Consider the following 20,692-nt stretch of genomic DNA (forward strand, 5'->3'; position numbering starts at 1 on the left):
TTAGGCTTTGCGGAGGAAGGAGAGCTTCATGGAGTCTGGGATGTGTAACTGTTCAGCGTGAAGCATTGCGGGAGGCAGGTAGGGGAATGTGACGGGGAACACGCGCCTCACGTCCATCAGGAGCTGCTGGGCAGGCTGACCGTCAGAGCGGTCCTTGAGAAGACCCTACAAGAGCCAAGACAGAGGCAATTACGCAATGGCATATTATTATGCACCTTCACATCTTAACGACAGCCTAGTCTCTCAAGCCACACAACTCTTCCACGATCTTCGAATACTGCAGAGTCTGACATTCCGCCTCACAAAAGTTGTGACAGGACGGTCGGTGTTGTCATTTCCGCTCCAAGAAAAGTCTTTGAAATATATTTTTGGATTTCCACTTCTACTAAAAGTGCTTACTAAGCAGCAAGCTAGATAGGCTCAGACTAATTTGGTTTCCGGCCTGTTCCTCAAAAGGTGAATTAGAGCTAAAGCCTGGCTTTTCCACCTATCCTGGCTTAATTTAGCCAGGATTAGAGCTGAGTCGGTTCCTCAAAAGGTGAATTATCTTGAAGATTAGTTTAGCCAGTTCACCCTGGCTAAATTTAGCCTTATCCGATTCCTCAAAAGAGAATTGAAGCAAGCCTAGCTTAGTTACCATGGCAATTTAGCTGCGAAGTTAGCCTGGTCAGGAGCAGGCTAACAGCCAAGCTTACTTAATCTAGTGCCTTGTTCTTCAAGTTTTTCCACAGTTAATTCAAAACATGTGTTTGTATATGGACTCATTTTAATTACCCTGCATTCAAATAAAATGAAATAAATACAATAAGATATAATCAAATTAATTACTGAAATAGTGTGTGACCATGAATCATAATCATAATTGTTTCACAATGACTCATGTGATATGTAATTGTCACTCTGTTATAGTTAACACTATAGTTCATCTTGTTGTTTGATAATATATATATTTTTTTTTTAAATATTATAAAAAATGTCTGACACATACATACACACACATATACCCGTAACTAATCATTTATATATATATATATATATATATATATATATATATATATATATATATATATATATATATATATATATATATATATATATATATATATATATATATATATATATATAAATGATTAGTTATGGGTTTAAAGGAGCCTCTTTGTAAGTCAATGAGGAGCATATTTTAAATTATCAATTTCTAGTCAATGGAGAAATTATTTTTTATTTCTTGTCCATCTTTGGAGTTACATCATGATGGCAAGCTAACTACACAACCCAAACCTCTACCAAAGTGGTCTTGCAAATGTGGGGTTATTTATTGCGTGTCTCGTCCCGTCCCGTCCCCCCCGCTCATCCCGTCACGGCCCCCTGTCGCGGTCAACCCCCCCGTCCCGTCCCGTCCTGTCCTGTCCCGTTGTGGCCCCCGTCGCAGTACACCCCCCCCCCCGTCCCGTCCCGTTCCCGTTCGTCCCGTTGCCCGTTCGTCTCAAACACACACACACACACACACACACACACACACACACACACACACACACACACACACACACACACACACACACACACACACACACACACACTGTGTGTGCTTCCAATACTTTGCCATGCTTTCTCCCTGGATCTATTTATTGCGGTCGCGTTTCCTTTCTTGCTTAAATACATTTTACTTCCTTGTATGATTTCATGAGCTGCTGCAGTGCTGCTATTCAGCCACAGAGAAGAACGCTGCTCTGGTTTTGGACTCCGTGATTGGTCAAGTTCAAGGAATCTGTGCTCGAGTTCATGGTCTTTTATAGAAATACGTCGCCGGCGAATCGCCGCCCATTCAGCCTGGCTTCATTATCCTGGCTGGACACAGCCTGGCTTGACATAGCCTAGCTCGACAAAGTTGCTCCTTTTCAGCCTGGCTTGGCGTCTGAGGAACGGAATAAACGAGGCTTTTCGGACCCGACTTTGTCAAGCCTGGATTTGGCTTAAAGGGATACTTCACTTTCACATAAAATAAACATTAAAAATAAATATTTAAAAAAAATGAAAGAAGTTATGTCAAAATAAAGGCCCCCTCACACATTAGTAGGACACTCTAATGCGTGAGGGGGCCGTGATTTTTCCATTACTTTTTTCATTTATTTTTAATATATTTTTTAAATGTTTATTTTATGTGAAAGTGAAGTATCCCTTTAAGGCCAGGCTTTTTTAATTCACCTTTTGAGGAACAGGCAGAGCCGTGCGGGAGAAATGCGGGGCCCTGTGCGAAGTCGCGTGCGCGCGCGAAGTCGCGTGCGCGCGCGCAGCGCGCGTGCGCGCCCCCGTCCCCGCGCGCGAGTTTTTGGTGGTTATTTGCGGTTATTTCTTTTTATAACTCTTAATAAATGTGATTCTGTTAATTTTTTTGCGGGGCTCCCCCAAGCGCGGGGCCCTGTGCGGCCGCACCGTTCGCACTACCCTTGGCGCGGCCCTGGGAACAGGCCCCTAGGACTTCTTTTACGCGACTGCAAAGTATCCCGACAGAAAATTGCATTTTGTGAAACAGCGTAAAAGGAGCGAGTGTTTCAGAAACAATTATCACGATATGTATAATTATGATGTTTTGGTGGCCATGATACAGCCAACCAGTTGAAGACATTGCAGATTGATTGAGGCTTTAACCTTTGCTTTCATGAAATATCCGAGATTATTAGGGTTTTTTGGCAAATTTAAGTGTGTTACTAGTATGACCACTTCAAATACTCTTTAATCTTAAAATAACGAATAACCAAAAATAGGCTTTATCTACAAGCTTCTGCACATTAAAACTTTCAAAAAATCTAACTATGAGATGGTAAAAATTGATCTATACGGGTCCATTTTTACCATACTACCATGGTGTGTACCTACCTGGACAGAGCGGATAAAATTCAGTGTGACTCTTTCTTCAAGGTCACTGTCGGGGGTGTAAAGGGTCAGGATCTTCACAATCTGTTGGATCAAGTAAGACATCAAAGACATTCAGGCTTGAGAGCTGAACACACTGGAGTCATTTTTTTTAAAACCCATTAAGACCGGGAACGCATCTCTGTCATTTTTGTATTTCTTTGGGCTATTCAAAAATAGCAGATATACAAGCTCATAGCGCGGCACCGAGTATGAACTTGTAGATCTGCTATTTTTGAAAAATAGTGGAACATTTGTGCAAATCTTTGAATATATATATTTTTTAAGTGAACATTGTCAACATTGTCATTTGTCAAATATTCATTTGTCAAACATTTGACAAATGTCTTCTAAATCCTACGTTTTTTGAAAAAACTTATATTGCTATAAGAACCCTCAAAATGATATGCATTTGGCCACGGACCCTAATCTCAAAATATTTTGTTCCAGGGACCTCCAGAAGCAAAGATTTTAGTTAAAAATGTTCGCTTTAAAAAATATATATATATTCAAAGATTTGCACAAATTTTCACGATTTTTCAAAAATGAGCTTGTAGATCTGCTATTTTTGAATAGCCAAAGAAATCTTGTTCCCGGTCTTAATGGGTTGAAACAAACACAGAAAGACAAAGAGAGACCCACCTGAGGTTTGGACAGCGCGGTGCAGGTCTGAACGATGGCCTGTGAATCCGCCTCAGTCTTTTTCCCCACCTGCAGCAGCTGGACGGCCTGAATGAGCGGCTCCACCAGTGTGGCCACAGCGCCCCCTGCCTGCAGGCCATGGCAACGCAGCCACTCCTCCAGCAGGCTCACATTATATCTGGGAGAGGGAGAAATAGTCATAAAAAAGGTTAAAAAATGCACCCCTCGGAGGGCAGGACTCCGACTAGGTCAGGTTGCCTACCCAGGGCAATCTGGGTTATTTAATAAAAAAAAATTTACTCTGTACCCTTACATTAAGATTTGTGTCAGTATTCATAATGATGAGTTGGATTCAGTCTGGCCTTGAGATTATGGTTCAACAATAGTAAAATAAATATTAACAGTGAACTATAACAAGCCATCCATCATCCATGTTTTTTTTTTACATAGTGGTATTTTTTCTCTGTATTTTTATGTTGATATTTGAACTGTTTGGTTGCTACTATATATGTCTATGAAATTAATTCAAGGACCCCAACGGAAACAAGTCCGCAAGGACTTTTTTGGTCGGACCTTTTAGACGAAAGTATTATAAATGTAACTGTGTTGTTTTACATTATTTTGCCTAATAAAAATGTCAATCAATCAAAAACTCAAATCCAAAATATATTTACATCCTAATTGCCATGAATCCTACCTTCTCGCCTAATACATTTAGTCGATTATGAAAAATCTATTTGAATTTTATTCGCATTAAAAGACATCTCGATTCATCTAAAAAAAGTAATCGATAGCTGCATTCCTAGTCCTACACATCGTCTCTGTCGGGTGGAAACCTCCAAATCTCCAAAAAACTGTTACTTTTCAGGATTCCCATTAAAAAATAGCAAAAGTAGATCTAGACGCTGTAGTATGATCAAGTAGGGCGTTAATTTACCAAAACAACGAAAGAAAACGTAAAAATATGGAGATAAGAGGTTTCAGCAACGACATGCATGTGTCTGTGCTTGCTTACCGCATTGGTTCTCAAAGTGGGGTCCGGGGACCCCCAAGGGTCCTTGGGGGAAGTTCCAGGGGGTCCCCAGCAAAAGGTGTTACGCATCACAATAACTTTAACCTTTTATACTTTGGCTATTCAAAAATAGCAGATCTACAAGCTCGTAGCGCGGCACCGAGTGCCGCGCTACGAGCTTGTAGATCTGCTATTTTTTTTTAATCGTGAAAATTTGTGCAAACCTTTGAAAACATATATTTTTTAAGCGAGCATTTGTAATAGCTTCTTAACACATTCCATGCCAGAGTTTAATCTCATAATGTACTCACCAGTGCCAGCGTTTTATTGTTGTTTTTTTGTTTTTTTCATGTCGCCACAGACCTCGCTAAATAACTTAAAAGTGCGCGTTCATTTGGTTCTAAACACACAGCGGATCTGTGAGAAACGGCCAGCGAAAACAGTTTCCAAATCCGTGCCGCCATCTTGAAGATAGCTCTGATCAACGCTAAACAGTGATCAGCGAGGAGAAAAACAACAACCGAGAAAATCGAGTTTTAAACAGGATCCCAGACAGGAAGCGGATACGATCGAAAAAACCGGAACCCGAATAATTCCGTTTCCGACCGGAAACCGGAAACGGAAATGGATCAAAAAAATTCGGAAAGTGCACCTGGGGCAAAATCAATGGGAATCGGCGGTTCGCGTAGATCTACGCGACTGGCACGCTGCGGCTTTAAATAGGTTCGCGTAGATCTACGCGATTGGCATTCAATGTGTTAATAGAATCTTTGCTTCTGGGGGGGGGGGGACAAAATATTTGAGATGGGGGTCCGCGGCCAAATACATATCATTTTGGGGGTCCTTGACATGGACTGGCTTACCGTATTTGCATGCCTCGGCTCCAGCAGCACATGTCTTTCCTCAGCAGCAGGCTGTTGAGCGCCGAGGCAGAGATGAGGTAGGTGAGCTGGTGGAAGGCCTGCTCCAGCAGCGTGGAGGGCAGAGCCTGGCGGGACAGGGCGGCGTGCAGGGCCCCCAGCACCCTCAGCACCGACGCCATGGTGGGGGCGTCGGCCCCCGCGGCCCTGCTGGGGTCTGAACCCGCTCGCTTCCTGGATCCTCCCAGTTTAATGAGAGCAGACCCGGACAGACCCGGTATGGTCTCGCTTTCTAACATGGCTGGGACTGGAGGAGAAGGGTGGGGGGTGTTAAGAAGACAAAAGCAGCGAAAAATACTCAACCCCCCCAGTACTTGAGACAAACTATAGATACTCCTGGTTAAATATTACTCAAAGTGAAAGTTGCTCTGTCAAATTTGTACTCGAGTTATTGAAACAAAAACAAAGAATCCAACAAAAATCTATTATTTTCCAGAATTTCTTGTCAGACGTTCCAGAAAATGGTATCGAGACACATTGTGAGCTTGTAGATCGGCTACGTTCACTGTATTTTAAGTAGGGCTCAAGTGGTTTATTCATAATGTACTTAGAGGTGTAGTGGAGTTCAAAAGTGCAATATTTGTCTTTGAAATGTAATGTAAGTCATAAGTATCCAGAAAACACAAATACTCAAGACAGATACTTTAAAAATGTACTTAAGTACCGTACTGTATAACAAATGATTGTAATACAGCATCACAATCATTTTAACCCCTTTATCCATATTCTATACGTTGGCTATTCAGAAATTGCAGATATACAAGTTCACAGCGTGTCACTTTGTGCTGCGCATTTATAAAACATTTTTGAATAATTCTGTACTTTGTTACTGTCCACCACTGATCGGTGCATTTACCTATAATGTTCTGGAGGCGTGTCTCCGTGATGGAGAGGAGCTGCTGGTAGGCCCGGATACACAGGTCACTGAGGGTTCGGCTCAGGTCACTAAGGTCGCAGGTCAATGGAACCAGTGCCTCTGACCCCAGGGTTCCAACCTTATGGGAATCAATAACACCACATTAAGAATCAATAATGCTGCTTTAATAATACATTACTATTCTGCTATCATCGTGTTGTTTCCAATGACCTAGTGGTGATTAAATATTTATCCTTTTCATTAGCCGATCTGCGGCCAGCAGATTTTTATAGGCCTGTATACACAAGGTCAGGAAAAGGTTTTGTGTGTTACCTGGCAACTCAAAAAGCATCTCAGCAGCAAGGTCGTCTTTGTCCAGTGGATTACAGAGGTACTGAATTATTTCCACATTTCTTGTTAGTATGGCAAGATTCTTACCTGCTTTGTTGAGTGCTGGGTCAATAGGTCATTCAACAGACAGGCATTTTTCATCCACAGTGCTGTCATATCTACATCATTATTATGTTTCTGCAAGAAGAGAAAAGCACAGAAATGTCAGTAATTGTAATGTAATTGACACTTTTGTGTGTGTGCGTACGTATGTGTGTTGAAGAGAGATCTCAGACAACAAATAATATTTGCAAATCCTGTCATCATCAACTATGTGTGTGATACATAGTCCTCAGTGTTATTTCGGCATGTGTAACCACTGAGAGTGTGCACATGTAACCAAATGCACCCTTTCATGTCCAAGGACCCTTACAGGTCCATTTGGAGACACATGGAGAGACTGGAGGCTGCCATTGTAACTCATTAGTTGCTAAGATACAGCCCCTGCAGAGCTGGCTGGGAGGCCCCACTGCCCCTTGAGTGGCATCTGTTTTCATTTAAGTTTTCATTCTCCTTTTGTCCTTGGTGGAGGGTGTATGTGTAGCAGCAGTGTTACCATGATGTGCGTTATATATACCTGGGATGGTAAATATAAAGAAATGTCTTTATGTATATAAAGATAATCTATAACTAAGTATGGTAATGTGCTGTTCTGCTAAGCTTATAATGCATTATGACCAGCAATTAATAACAAGCCTTAAAGTGTATTATAATGCATTCTAAATGCGATTATAATGTATTATAGACCCGACCTTTAACTAAAGTGTTACCATTGTCTCCCCTTTAGGTAAGACTGTACATATTTTTGTGCAGCACCTTTACATTTATTTTTGGGATGTGTGTCGTTGGGACACAACCCAAAACCAGTACCTTTAGAGCTCCTTTCATGGCGGCGACAGCAGCGCTACAGAGTGAGCGGGCACGAGTCTGGTCTCCACTGCAGTCAGCCTGGCGCACACACAGGAACAGCACACTGGCTGCCAGGCCAGGGGGTAGAGACAAGGCACTGTCTACACGCACATCTTAAACACACACACACGCACACGCACACACACGCACACGCACACAGGTCATATTCATATACTATTTAAGTCTTAGCTATTGCCCATTGAATTAAACACTTAAAGGGGAATACCACTCATTTTCTACTTTGAACTATGTCTTTAACCCATTAAGACTGGTAACGCATCTGTGTGTCATTTTTAGATGTCTTTGGGCTATTCAAAAATAGCAAATATACAAGCTCATAGCGCGGCACCGAGTGCCGCGCTATGAGCTTGTAGATCTGCTATTTTTGAAAAATCTTGAAAAATAATTGTTTGATTTTTTTCAAAAAACTGTTAGGATTTAGATTTTTTTTAAAGAATCGCCTCAGGTCTTAATGGGTTAATACACCTTAGAGCTGTTGTGTGGAAATAAGAAAAAAGCCCACCCCCCCCCTTTTATGTTGCCTAGAACTGGATAATTGATTGAGGTCATGAGATCAGTGACATACGCAGGGTGTACTCCGCCCCCTCAGCCAAAAGTACACCTTGCGTACTCATGACCTCAATCAATTATCCAGTTCTAGGCAAGGGGGGGGGGGGGGGGCTGTGAGCTTGTAGATCTGCGATTGTCGCTATTTTTAATTGTTCACCTCTAATAAATTGCCCAAATAAGTACAAATAAAAGAGAATGTGACTCTGATTCTCACCTGTGATGAGGTTCTTGATAAGCTTGGCCTCATCTTTCTTCCTGCATTCCAGCAAGCCTGTAACGGTCACTGCTTTCATTTGGGAGGGAGTAGAGCCTTCTGGGGGCAAAGATAATGGGAGGACTGGACCTAGAAAACGCCATAACACAGACAAGACAACAGAGGAGCAAAGACAAGACTACACAGATGTAAGGAGCCGTACATATTCAGAGTTTTGCTTCTCATGTTGTACTGTTAGATTAATGTGTGCTTACAATTAATGCGTGTTGAAAACAAGCAGAAGACACCTACTGTAGGTCTAGGGCTGTCACGATTACACTATTTAAGTTGACAATTACTTGTCATACAAATAATTGCGATTAGCGATTTAACTGTGTTTTTGGCATTGAACACTGGAAAATTATTAATTAAAATACTATTTCTGTTTGCCTTTTAGGCTTCATAATCAAAAATTGCACAAGGCAGATATCATAAATAACTTAAATATACAAAGATATTATTGACATATTTAATAATTTTATATTTAAAATGTTAAAATAGTGTAAATAGCTGATCTGCTATTTCTGCTTTGAAAATGTATGAACATTGTTCAACATGGAAACGATTATGACGATCATAGTCCAGCTTACTCAAAGTGTACCAAACTCTTTTTTTTTTTACTCAATTTTTTTATCCCACGATTTTGCAACCCCAGTTAATTTAATGCTTTTAACTTTTATCCAACTTCTGATGATTTAAATAATGTTTTTTTTCCAGGGACAGTCAAATGAAAGCAGTTGTATTACTGTAGTATCACCTCCATATTGTCTCTGTCGGGTGGAAACCTCATACGTCCAAAACTGTTACTTTTCATGCTTTTGTGTGACACTGTAGTATTATCAAGTAGGGCGTTCATTTATCGAAAAAACACAAAACGTTAGAATATGGAGGTACTGTATGGAGATAAGAGGTTTCTGCCCGACAACAACTATATGCTGATGTGTATCATAACTAGTGATGTAATATCATACCTGTTTGAGCCAGTAGTCGCCTGACTGTGACTGTGTTTCTCAGCTCCTTTACTTCTCTTCTTAGTCTCACACACTCCTGTTCTCTTGCCTCGAGCAAATCCTGCACGTCCACACACACACACACACACACACACACACACACACACACACACACACACACACACACACACACACACACACACACACACACACACACACACACACACACACACACACACACACACACACACTCACACACAGAGACCATTTGAGCTTGAGCATTGATCTAAAGGTGGAAAGTTCTATGACCGACATATGGGGGTCATACACAGAACATTTAAATCGGTGAGTGTACACTAGTCTCATCATGGAACCAAATGGACTTGTAAGGGCCCAGAATTTGACAGTGTACCTGATGCTGTGCACCGGAGGAAGGCTCAGAGACTCCTCCATGCTGCTGTGTGTTCCTCATAGCCTCCCTCTCCTCCTCCCACTGGCTGTGCTGGCTACGGAGCTGGCCCTCCAAAAACCTGACCAGACACATTGATGGAAAAGAAAGTATTACAAAATCTCCAAACACTCCAAAAGATTCCAGTAACATGAGGGGTACCATACATCACTTTTGGTAGAATACTCTTAGTAAGGTTAGTTATTGTCCAGTGAAACATTTCACACACCAGCACCATTGTGAATCAGTGCAACTAATTTACAGGATGAGTTGTTAAACAACAGTTTAATTGGTTGGAACAAGTCGTTGAATGACATTTTGTTTGTTGGACGTTTACTTTTAAAAGACAAGTACATTGGTTGCAATGACGATGTTGTGAAGTCATTGCATGATGATGTAATTATGTAGAAGAGCTAATGGAATATCCGTCTGTTTGTCTGTCCGTCCATCTTCTCGTGTCCCCTTTACCTGTGGTGGTCCGCAGGGATACATTCTGGGTCCTGTATTGTTTTCTATTCATATGCTTGCCCTTGGTAATATCTTTTGAAATCACAACCTCCACTTTCACTGTTTCACAATGTTGTACCGCTACTACAGATATTTTACTTAGTAAAATACTTTATATGAAATGGCTTGTTATGGTGAAATGTAACACTGACTTGTTGGCTACTCGTACAGCGTCGTAGGCATGTCCCAGGTCCTCTCCTCTCATCTTCACTGCTGCGTCTTTGGCCAAGCCCATCCTCTCCATTAGCGGCTCCTTTAAGTGTTGTACAAGCAATAACACAAACTAAACATTCTGCCAAAACCAACCTCCACGTAGATGTTCCAAAGAAGACATGTTTGTGAAATGTCAACCCAATCTACTTTGTTTCTTAATAATAATTACTAACTTAGTAATTAGTAATTAGTTGTGTGTTGAAAAATTCTATTTGAGAATATATAGTTAGCATAGACTAAGGTAGGTATAAAAGGTAGTTTTAATGGACAGTCATGTCCCTGTACCTATATTAAGCATGAAATATAAACACCAATAAACATACAAGCTCTCGCGTTTCGAGCTTGCAGATCTGCTACTTTTGATACTTTTGTGTGACGCTGTAGATCAAGTAGGACATTAACTTACGAAAAAAACACAAAAAGTTAGAATGTGCAGATAAGAGGTTTCTGCCCGACAGCAACGATATATTCTCTCACCATGGGTGTCTCGGCGCCCCAGACAGGGACATTCCACTCCTGGCTGGCTGAGGTCACACTGATCCTGCGGACCTCCTCTGGAGAGGTGGGTGTAGATGGGTAGAGCGGTGGGTTGGAGAGGGAAGGAGACAAGGGGGTCGGAGAGGTGGGCTCCCAGCCCACACTCTGGGTGGAGTCAGTTCGTCTGTGACCCTTGGCATGCTGCCATGGGGAAAAGAACACATTTTAAACTTTGAAATATTTTAACCTTAAAGGGGCTGTGATATTTATCTTTTGTTCAAATAAGTGTTAAATAGTGCTATATTCCAGGGGTCTTCAACATTAACCACTTCAACCCTATAGCTTCCCTATTCTGAAGGGAACATTAGCCGAAAATAGCAGATCTACAAGCACACAGGGCCTCACGCTGCGAGGCGTTGTGAGCTTGTAGATCGGCTATTTTCGGCGAAGAGGTTTGGTGTAGATTAGAAGGAAAAAAGAGCAGACCAAACACAGCGGCAAAGGTCAACTTTACTACTATTGAGGGTTTAAAGTAATACAAGGCAGGTCCACAAATAACGATTTTTAGCAGCCTCTGCTTGTCATTACCGTCACTGCAGGTCGTTTGTTTATTCCTGCATTACCCAGAATTCCATTTGTTTTCACCGGAAGACAGAAGCGTTTCAAATAGCGTTCTTTTAATTGTTTTATACTATCTGCGAATCGTTTCTCTTAGCCAGTGGAGCATTAGTTACCTAGAGCTGTGTTTTCTTTTGCTGTTGTTTTTCCATCTTCAAATCCTATAATGTCTTAAAAACAGCGTAGGATTCCTTTTTGTTATTAGCGCGGTAGTTCCTGGCCAAACAGGAAACCGGTGCATTTCCGTCCGGATGACGTCATTTTCGCCGGAAACACGTCCCTGTCCACTTTCAATAGAAAATATGTTTATAAAAGGCTTTCGGGGGTGAAATTCATGGAGTGGGTGTTATGAAACATTTGCCACTCACAAAAGATATACAATTTAACTTTATTTATTTTTTTAAAGTTACCTAGTATTACTTTAAGTGGTTAAATGTCTGAAAATACACATAAACGTGAATCCAACATATTAATAGAAAAGATAGTGTGTAAAATAAACAAAAAACATAAGTTTAATCTGCAACACAATTTTATACAATATGTAGTGGGATCCCCGCTGAACTCATGAGCCAGGACTTATATCTGTATAAAATCATTTTGGTTGCCTGTAAGAAAGCCATCACTCGGAAATGGCTACAGGCCACACCACCTACCAAGGAAGACTGGACTACGGTTGTCAATGAGATAGACTCTATGGAGAATCTGACCTTCTCTCTTAGGCTGAGAGCGGAACAATATACGAAGAACTGGAAGAAATGGACTTCTTACTGTTTGATGAGAAATGTAATTCATTGATTGAATGTTAAAAAAGAAAAAAAAGAAAATAATGTAATCCATAAATATGTTAATCCTTGTGTACTACGCCCACCTCAACACAATTTTTGTATGCCTTTTTGTTTGTCTTTACTTTATTTACTTTCATTTCATTTTATTTCTCTGTCTATGTGTCATTCTCATTTTTGTTTATTTGATCGTTGAATTTCTAACTGGAAAACAATAAAGAACTAGAAAAAGTGCTCCTCGGAGCACAGGTCTCCGCCAGGTCAGGTAGGTTATTGTGGCCTCCTGGTGGCGCTATAATAGGCCAATGTGAAAAGGGTGGCATTTCTCCCTCGGCCTAGTGGGAATGTGCATGCATTCATGATTTGAGGCATTTTGTTCCAAACATGTGTTTTGCTAAAGTAGACCTGCTGGTGGCGCTATAACAGGGCAATGTGAAAAGGGTGGCATTTCTTCCGCGGCCTAGTGGGAATGTGCGTGCAAACTTTCAGGGAAATCGCACGCCGCGTTCATGATTTGAGACATTTTGTTCAAAACGGACCAATCCTGCAAACTTTGGAAGCCAACCTTTGCCAATCAGGATGGAATATGAAATAGCGGACAGATGCGTCTTGATCACATGACTATAGAGATACTGTGTACCGATTTGCGTGATGTTTGGATAAAATCTGAAGGATTAATATTCAAAAATGTATTTGACATAAGTCGGCCTCCTGGTGGCGCTGTAAAAAGCAGATGTGAAAAATGCAGTGCAGATGTTTTTCCTTGGCTTCTAGGGAGTGTGTGTGCAAAGTTTCACACAGATCGGTGCAGTTATAGTTAGAAATGCAAATCGGCCTGTTATAGCGCCACCATGAGGCTGATTTGAAAAGTTTTAAGTGGCATTTCTTCCTCTGCCTAGTGGGAATGTGCGTGTGCAATTTTATGGAAATGGCAAGCTGCGTTCATGATTTGAGGCAGTTTGTTCAAAACTCACCAATCCTGCAAACTTTGGAAGCCAACCTTAGCCAATGAGGATGGAATATGGGAAATTGAACAGATCCGGGTTGATCACATGACTATAGAGATACTGTGTACCGATTTGCATGACGTTTAGTTAAAAGCTATAGGAGTAATAGGAAAAAATGGGTTTTGCACAAATCGGCCTCCTGGTGGCGCTATAACAGGCCCATGTGAAAAAATTGGGGCAGAGGTTCTGAATTGGCATCCAGGGAGTGTGTGTGCACAGTTTCGGAGCGACCGGGCCAACGGTGCCAGAGATTAGCTGCTAACACACAGACAGGACACACGGACGGACGGACACACGGACGGACGGACGGACGGACGGACAGGGGCGAAAACATACTCTCTCGCAGGCCGAAAGGCAATAAGTTAAAAAAAAAAAACAATATGTAGTGGGGGTCCCTGCTTCATCTCTCTCTCACCTAAGGGGTCCTTGGCCTGAAAAACGTTGAAGACCCCCTGTGAATGTTTACACGTGTGTACCTCTGTGATCAGGCTCATCTCCTTGAGGTTGTCGTATCTCTGCTCCAGTCTTGTGAATTCTCTGAGCAGACCCTGGTACTTCCTCCGCTCATCATCCACCTCAGCCCTCAGAGACTCACCTGCCTGGGACACAGCGTCACGCACACACTCTGCACACGCGCACACACACACACACACACACACACACACACACACACACACACACACACGCACACGCACACACACACTAGTGTTGATTTCGTCGACTAAAACTATGACGAAAAATGTTCGTCGACTACCTTTTTTCACAGACGAAAACTAAGAAAACGAATCTATGATGACTAAAACTAAGACTAAAGTATTGACAATTTTGTCAACAAATAAAAACTAGACTAAAATGTTAGTGAGGGACTAGTGGAGAAGAGATCCAGTAGAACTAAATGACAAGTCATTTTATGCTTGGTTGCGCTCTGAAAATAGCAGATCTACTCTGAAAATAGCCGATCTACAAGATCACAACGCGTCGTGCTGTGAGCTTGTAGATCGGCTATTTTCAGCATGCAACCAAGTGTAAAATCAGCCATTACGACACCATCAAGGCACCGCCAACATACATTTTAGTCAACTAAATCTACTGTAGCTTTAGTCAACTACAATCTTTGTATTTTTAGTCCACTAAAACTAGACAAAAACTAAAACATTTCAGACGACTAAAATATGACTAAAACTCAATGGAATTTTATTCAAAAGACTATGACTAAATGATCAAAATTTGTTGTCAAAATCAACACTGACATGCACACACGTACGCACGCACGCACACACACACAGAGACTGTGAGAAAGAGGGAACTTCACTATTGATCAAAACTGGTTCAGGACAGTGGAGGTTGGGTCACCTACCCTCCTGTGTCTTCTCTTGCTCAAGAAGACGTGAAGAGAGTTCCTCCTTCTCTTTACCTAGACGCTCCCTTTCTGTCTGCAGGGCCTGTAGCTCCTGTGTCAAAGAAGTTGAGTGAAAAAGGTGTGAAATAGTGACACAAAGCATTACAACACAAACACACACACACACACACACGCACACGCACACGCACACGCACGCACACGCACACGCACACCCACACGCACACGCACACGCACACGCACACGCACACCCACACGCACACGCACACACACCAAAGATATTTACCTCCCCAGCCTCCTCCTGGCATTTAATTCACTATGTCAGTATGCTAATTGTATGGATTTCGGTGGATTGTATGATGTTATCAGTATGCCCTTGAAGGGTTCAACATTATGTTCATGTAATAACCCTGTATCTTAGGCTCTGCTTCAGGGGGGTTCGTGATGTCAGATTCTGTGTCATGCTTTACGCAGATAAATCTCTAGTATCACAGGAGCAGGAACACCGCCAAATGAAATGCAATATCATTGTAATAAATTGTTTACCTTCACGAAAGTGTCTAACAAAAGGGGGGTTTAGTTATCCTGTAACATAACTGTCCAACTAGGCTGATAGAAATCTATGACACATTATTTTGCGGTCCCTGCATCTACCTGTGTGAACCGTGAGATCTCTTGAGCGGCCTTCTCCTCTGCCCTCCTCTTTTCCTCCACCTCCTTCTCAGTAACGACGGGGATCGGCTGCGGAACGTGCTGCTGTTTTTGGCTCTCTAGCTTCTGCAGCGCCCCCCTCAGGGCATCCAGCTCAGCGCTGTGGGACTCGCGTTCAGCATGGAGGGTCTCCTTCAGAGCAGCACGCTCCCTGCCCTGGATGGATACGCCAAGTACAGAGCACACACACATGTGTTGTTACAGTAGGGCTGATGACTTCAAATCAATATCACCTCGATTAAGATCAATGAACAATTAATTAATTAATTTTTGTTTTTTATAGTGATTTAGTTTTTCTCAGATATTTTTGTACACCACCATTGTACAACAAGTATAAGTATACTTGTATTATACAAGTATAATAAAGGGCTAGTTGGTTAATCAGACTAATCAATATAGTGGATTATTTAAAAAATCTATTTGACTGTTTGTGTCGTTGATATATAAGAAAAGAAAACTGCTTCTCCATGTAGGTTAATTGATTAATGGAGAAGCAGTTTTCTTTTCTATGAGCAAGATTAAGTGGGTAATTGGTTCTCAATATCGGGTTTGAAATATTTTTGGTTAATTGCTCAGCCCTAACATACAGTAAAAAAATATGTTCAACTCAATAAATTATATAATTAATTCATTTCAATGAGATGTTTTGACTTGATTTAACCACTTAAACCCCAGCCTCCGTATTGTAAGCGAAAGCTTTCCCCACAATAACAGAAAACAGAAAAGACAATATAGGGTTGAAGTGGTTAACCCCGCCCCCAACCCCTTCCCAGCTCAGCTGTTGTTCACTGACCTGCTGGTCGACTCTCATCTGCAGCTGCATCACTTTGACCTCCATGCCCTTGTTGAGTTCTCTGTATTTCTCCACCGAGCGGGCCTCTGCCTTCAGCTTCAGCAGCTCTCTCCTGGCGGCCCTGCGACGCACGCAGCACTGCATCAGCACCACCGCCGCCCGGACGCGCCTATAGGCCCGCCTCGCCAACCAGCCACGCACCGTCGACTGCAACAACACCGCGGCCCGCTCTGCCACAATCTGTGAAAATAATGGCATAAACATTTTTAAAGGATCTACACCATGCATTTGAAAAAAATATTTAATATTTAATATCATATTGTTTATGTCCCTCAAACGTTTTTCAAAAGGTTTGAGCCTAAATCAAGCCTCAGATATACTCATTCCAACTAACTTCTCTCTGGCTTATAAAGCACTTTCACCTGCAATACCACATTGTCCTGATTTGGCACATGGCGCTATTGAGTTTGTATGCATGTTATCTCCTGGTTCTGTGTGGAAAAAGTAAAAAAGAAAAAAAGAAAGTAAAAAAAATAATATATATATTTATTTATTTTTGGGCGGTGAAACCGCCCCTATATGTGAGTTTTGGACATCGACATTCGCTGCACTGTGATTGGCCACCATTGTACCCCCCCACCCATTGTACCCCCCCAACCCTGCGCTGTGATTGGCCACCATTGTATCCCCCTAACCCTGCACCGTGATTGGCCAATCACAGTCTATTCAGGACTGTGATTGGCTAGTGAAACACATGACACATGTGCATAGCCCTATAAATAGGACTATGCACTTAAAAAAAACACATTTATGGGTTTTTTTAAGTTAGGGGTGTACAATGGTTGGTCCACAATATTACTTTTCTTTAAGTGAACTTCCATCACTGTGATGACCACTGTGACCACACCGCCCACTTCACACTGGGTGTGTGTTTTTTTTTTTATGTTGGAACTGAAAAACGGGAGGGATTGTATCGTGTGTGACGTCACGTGCGGGGGCAAATCAGTTGGCCTGTTTTGAGACCAATTTACATAAACCCCAGATATGCTGTGAAAGCCTGAGTGCTCAAACGTGGGTATTTTTTGGGATAGAAGAGAGGGGAGGGGAGACCAAAAACACACAAAAAAGAAGGAAAAGTTAAAATTCATGGTGTAGCCCCTTTAAAGAAAGAAAGAAAGAAACATATTTGTAAAGGGTCACTGTTTAAGACAATAGACTCTATGCACAGCAACCATATTGGAAATAACAGAGTCAGGGTGCTGATATTGTGCATTGTTGGTTCACTGGACATACTCCGCTATACAGAGTGTGGTCCAGGTACCCTTATGGTTCCTTAAGGGGGTTCCAAATGGCCCCTTATGGGATGTGTAACTCTGAGAGTATACAAATGGAACCAAATGGACCCTTACGGGTCCCCAGTTATAGGGGTCCTTGAAATTAAAAAGTTGTAGAACCACTGTGCTACACTAAATGGATCAGAGCCTTAATTAGTATAATTGGTAAAAAAAAAAACTATTTCTTTCCAATATGGCTGCTGTGCATAAAGCCTATTTCAAATCCCTGCATGGGTCCCTGCTGATTGCCGACCTGCTTGTGCCTGCGTCGGGCCAGTGTGCCCCTGGTGAAGGCCTGGATGGTGATGGTGGCCTGACGGATCATGAGGAACAGCTGTCTGATGGCTACCATGCGGTAGGTCTTCTGGATCACCAAGGCTGCCTTGGTGTAGTGGATGGTCATGACCAGCCTGGAACACATAAGGACACAAGGATCAAAATGTAAAAACCTTTCGTCCACTCGGATGCACACAAAGTGAGACACAGCCACAACACTAGAGGGAGCGACCATGATCTGAAAACACCCAAATTCAGAACAAACATGGGAAAGTTCTCATTCTACTGCTCTGCCACCAAAACGTGGAATGCCCTGACAGCAGTGTTGATTTCGTCGACTAAAACTATGACGGAAAATGTTGGTCGACTACCTTTTTTCACTGACGAAAACTAAATAAAAACTAGACGCGTCGCAATTCAGGGCAATTGCAGAGTGTGGTTGCACCGACGCTAGTCGCGGGTCGCTGCCGCCGGGACTCGAGGAATACGCTGGGAGGAATACCGTCGGAGGCTGTGCCAATTACATTGTCACGTAACTCCTGAGATCACTTGCGTTTCATTTTGAGAGGATTGATCCCCCCAAAATAAGGTTTTTGCATCAAACGGTTACATTTTGAGCATTTGTGGCGCCCCCTATGGATCAAAGTGGAAATTCTTTTGGGGATTTGTTGAGTAAACCACACTTGACATGTGATTCAAATTTGGGATTGACTGGACGTTTTGTTCGTGATTTGTGGGCTTTTTTGTAAAACGGGCCCCTCCCGCTAACTTTGGAAGCCATTTACGGACGAACGGTATGGACTATCAAAATTCTGTTTCGGTCCAGATTATCGCATGGGTCCAGAGATCATGTGTACCGATTTTTGTGAGATTTGGAAGAAATCTGTAGGAAAAGGTGCAAAAAGTGTGTTTTGAAGAAAATTCAAAATGGCGGAAGATCTATCCTGACGCAAATGGGCGTGGCCTATATGGGGAGAAAATACAAGCACACGATTCCCGGTGAAGCCGGTCATTTTGACATATGGCACTAAATTGGGAAAAATAAACTGTGGGCTGTGATGCGGTTGAAAATATTGTTTATCTATAAGTATGAATAATAAAGTGTGAAGATTACTATAGTCTGGTTGCCCTGTTAGGGCAACCACACTAACTAAATAAAAACTGAGACTAAATATATTGACAATTTCGTCAACAAATAGAAACTAGACTAAAATGTTAGTGAGAGACTAGTGGAGAATAGATCCTGTAGAACTAAAAGACAAGTCATTTTATGTTTGGTTGCGTTCGGGTGTTGCGTCGCGCGTCGCGCTGTGACGCGTTTTGAGCTTGTAGATCGGCTATTTTCAGCATGCAACCAAGTGTAAAATCAGCCATTACGACGCCATAAAGGCACCGCCAAAATACATTTTAGTCGACTAAAACTAGACTAACAGTAAAACATTTCAAATGACTAAAATATGACTAAAACTAAATGGAATTTATTCAAAAGACTATGACTAAAACTAAATGGAATTTATTCAAAAGACTATGACTAAAACTAAATCAACACTGCCTGACAGCATCCATTAAAAGATGTGTAATACTGGTTTCTTTCAAAATTGGACAGAAAAAACACCTATCAGGAGACCAAAAGGGAAGGTAAATGTAAATTTCCCATCTCTTTTGTACATCTAGTGTTTGTATTTGTTGATGATATGTACTATTGTGTTAATTTTGTATGCTATGTTGATGAATTCAATAGAAACAAGTCCCCAGGACTTTTATTGTGTTGTCCTTTTAGCTTTAATGTCTTACTGTACCACGTGCTGTTTACATTTCTGACTAATAAATAGGTGTGTGCCACTAATTTCACGATACGATACACAATATTGGGCTCACGATATCGATAAGATACGATATATGGCACTTTTTTATTATTAAAATATATGGGGGGGATCAGATGCAAACAAGTACTTCTGTTTTTGCATTATTATTATTGAAAATATCTATTTTTGAAAAAATAAAAATAAAATCTATATATATATATTTATTTATTTTTCAAAAACGCCACAACGATAAAATCGTCACGAAAACGTATCGCAACGATATATCGGCACACCCCTACTAATAAAGTATTCAATCAATCAATCAAAAACCCACTTGCAAAGTGATTTACATCTCTCTTCACAAGCTCACCGTCTGGCCAGAGCTCCCCTGCAGTATCTCTGCACGGTGCGGGTTGCCCAGCGGATCCTGGTGTAGCGGATCCGTGCCAGCCATCCTCTGACCCAGCTCTGGATGACCACCCCGGCCACCCTCAGCCTCTCTGACCTCAGCCTCTCCAGGATGGCCACCTGGCCCGCCCGGAAAAACACCTTGGTCTTGCCAAAGCAGTACTGGTCCGGGTCGGGGATGAGCTCGGGCAGAGTCTGTCGGCACGAGGCGTGGGCCTGCTCTTGGCTCTGAGTTCCTTGGAGCAGAACGCGGTACCGGCGGAAGAACTCGTCATATGTCCATCTTAGAACACAGAAATATTAGGTGCTACAGGTGCTACTGTGTAGACTTGATATTTTAGACCTGTAGAGTAAGTTACTTGTCAACTTACTCTACAGATTTTCAGACCAGTGTGAAGAATGTCTACCAGAGCTGTATACCTGGATGGATAGCCCGCTGCGCTGATCCGAATGGTCTCCAACACTCCACAGGCTCTCAACTGCTGGACAGCCCTCTTAGGGTCGAACCTGGCAAGGAAACACTCTATTATATATAGCAGTGGTT

The 20,692-nt window shown here is 42.0% G+C and overlaps 1 protein-coding gene across 1 annotated transcript in view; it reads right to left on the bottom strand.

Annotated features, from left to right (window-relative positions):
- LOC308086442 (unconventional myosin-Vb) overlaps positions 1 to 20,692 on the bottom strand; it is a gene marked incomplete at both ends in the record, with an annotated part of 32,883 nt that continues 12,191 nt past the window's right edge. The window contains 19 exons of the mRNA XM_080429964.1: positions 1 to 165; positions 2,875 to 2,955; positions 3,553 to 3,730; positions 5,428 to 5,731; positions 6,341 to 6,473; positions 6,779 to 6,868; positions 7,601 to 7,752; positions 8,424 to 8,546; positions 9,434 to 9,533; positions 9,825 to 9,942; positions 10,520 to 10,620; positions 11,058 to 11,258; positions 13,941 to 14,089; positions 14,822 to 14,915; positions 15,476 to 15,688; positions 16,326 to 16,565; positions 17,913 to 18,069; positions 20,111 to 20,431; positions 20,569 to 20,655. Of these exons, the coding sequence (XP_080286090.1) occupies positions 1 to 165; positions 2,875 to 2,955; positions 3,553 to 3,730; positions 5,428 to 5,731; positions 6,341 to 6,473; positions 6,779 to 6,868; positions 7,601 to 7,752; positions 8,424 to 8,546; positions 9,434 to 9,533; positions 9,825 to 9,942; positions 10,520 to 10,620; positions 11,058 to 11,258; positions 13,941 to 14,089; positions 14,822 to 14,915; positions 15,476 to 15,688; positions 16,326 to 16,565; positions 17,913 to 18,069; positions 20,111 to 20,431; positions 20,569 to 20,655 (3,007 nt within the window). The remainder of the gene's footprint in view (positions 166 to 2,874; positions 2,956 to 3,552; positions 3,731 to 5,427; positions 5,732 to 6,340; positions 6,474 to 6,778; positions 6,869 to 7,600; positions 7,753 to 8,423; positions 8,547 to 9,433; positions 9,534 to 9,824; positions 9,943 to 10,519; positions 10,621 to 11,057; positions 11,259 to 13,940; positions 14,090 to 14,821; positions 14,916 to 15,475; positions 15,689 to 16,325; positions 16,566 to 17,912; positions 18,070 to 20,110; positions 20,432 to 20,568; positions 20,656 to 20,692) is intronic.

The sequence above is a fragment of the Gymnoscopelus braueri genome (genome assembly GCF_963280865.1).
Source record: "Gymnoscopelus braueri genome assembly, chromosome: 6".
Lineage (NCBI taxonomy): Eukaryota > Metazoa > Chordata > Actinopteri > Myctophiformes > Myctophidae > Gymnoscopelus > Gymnoscopelus braueri.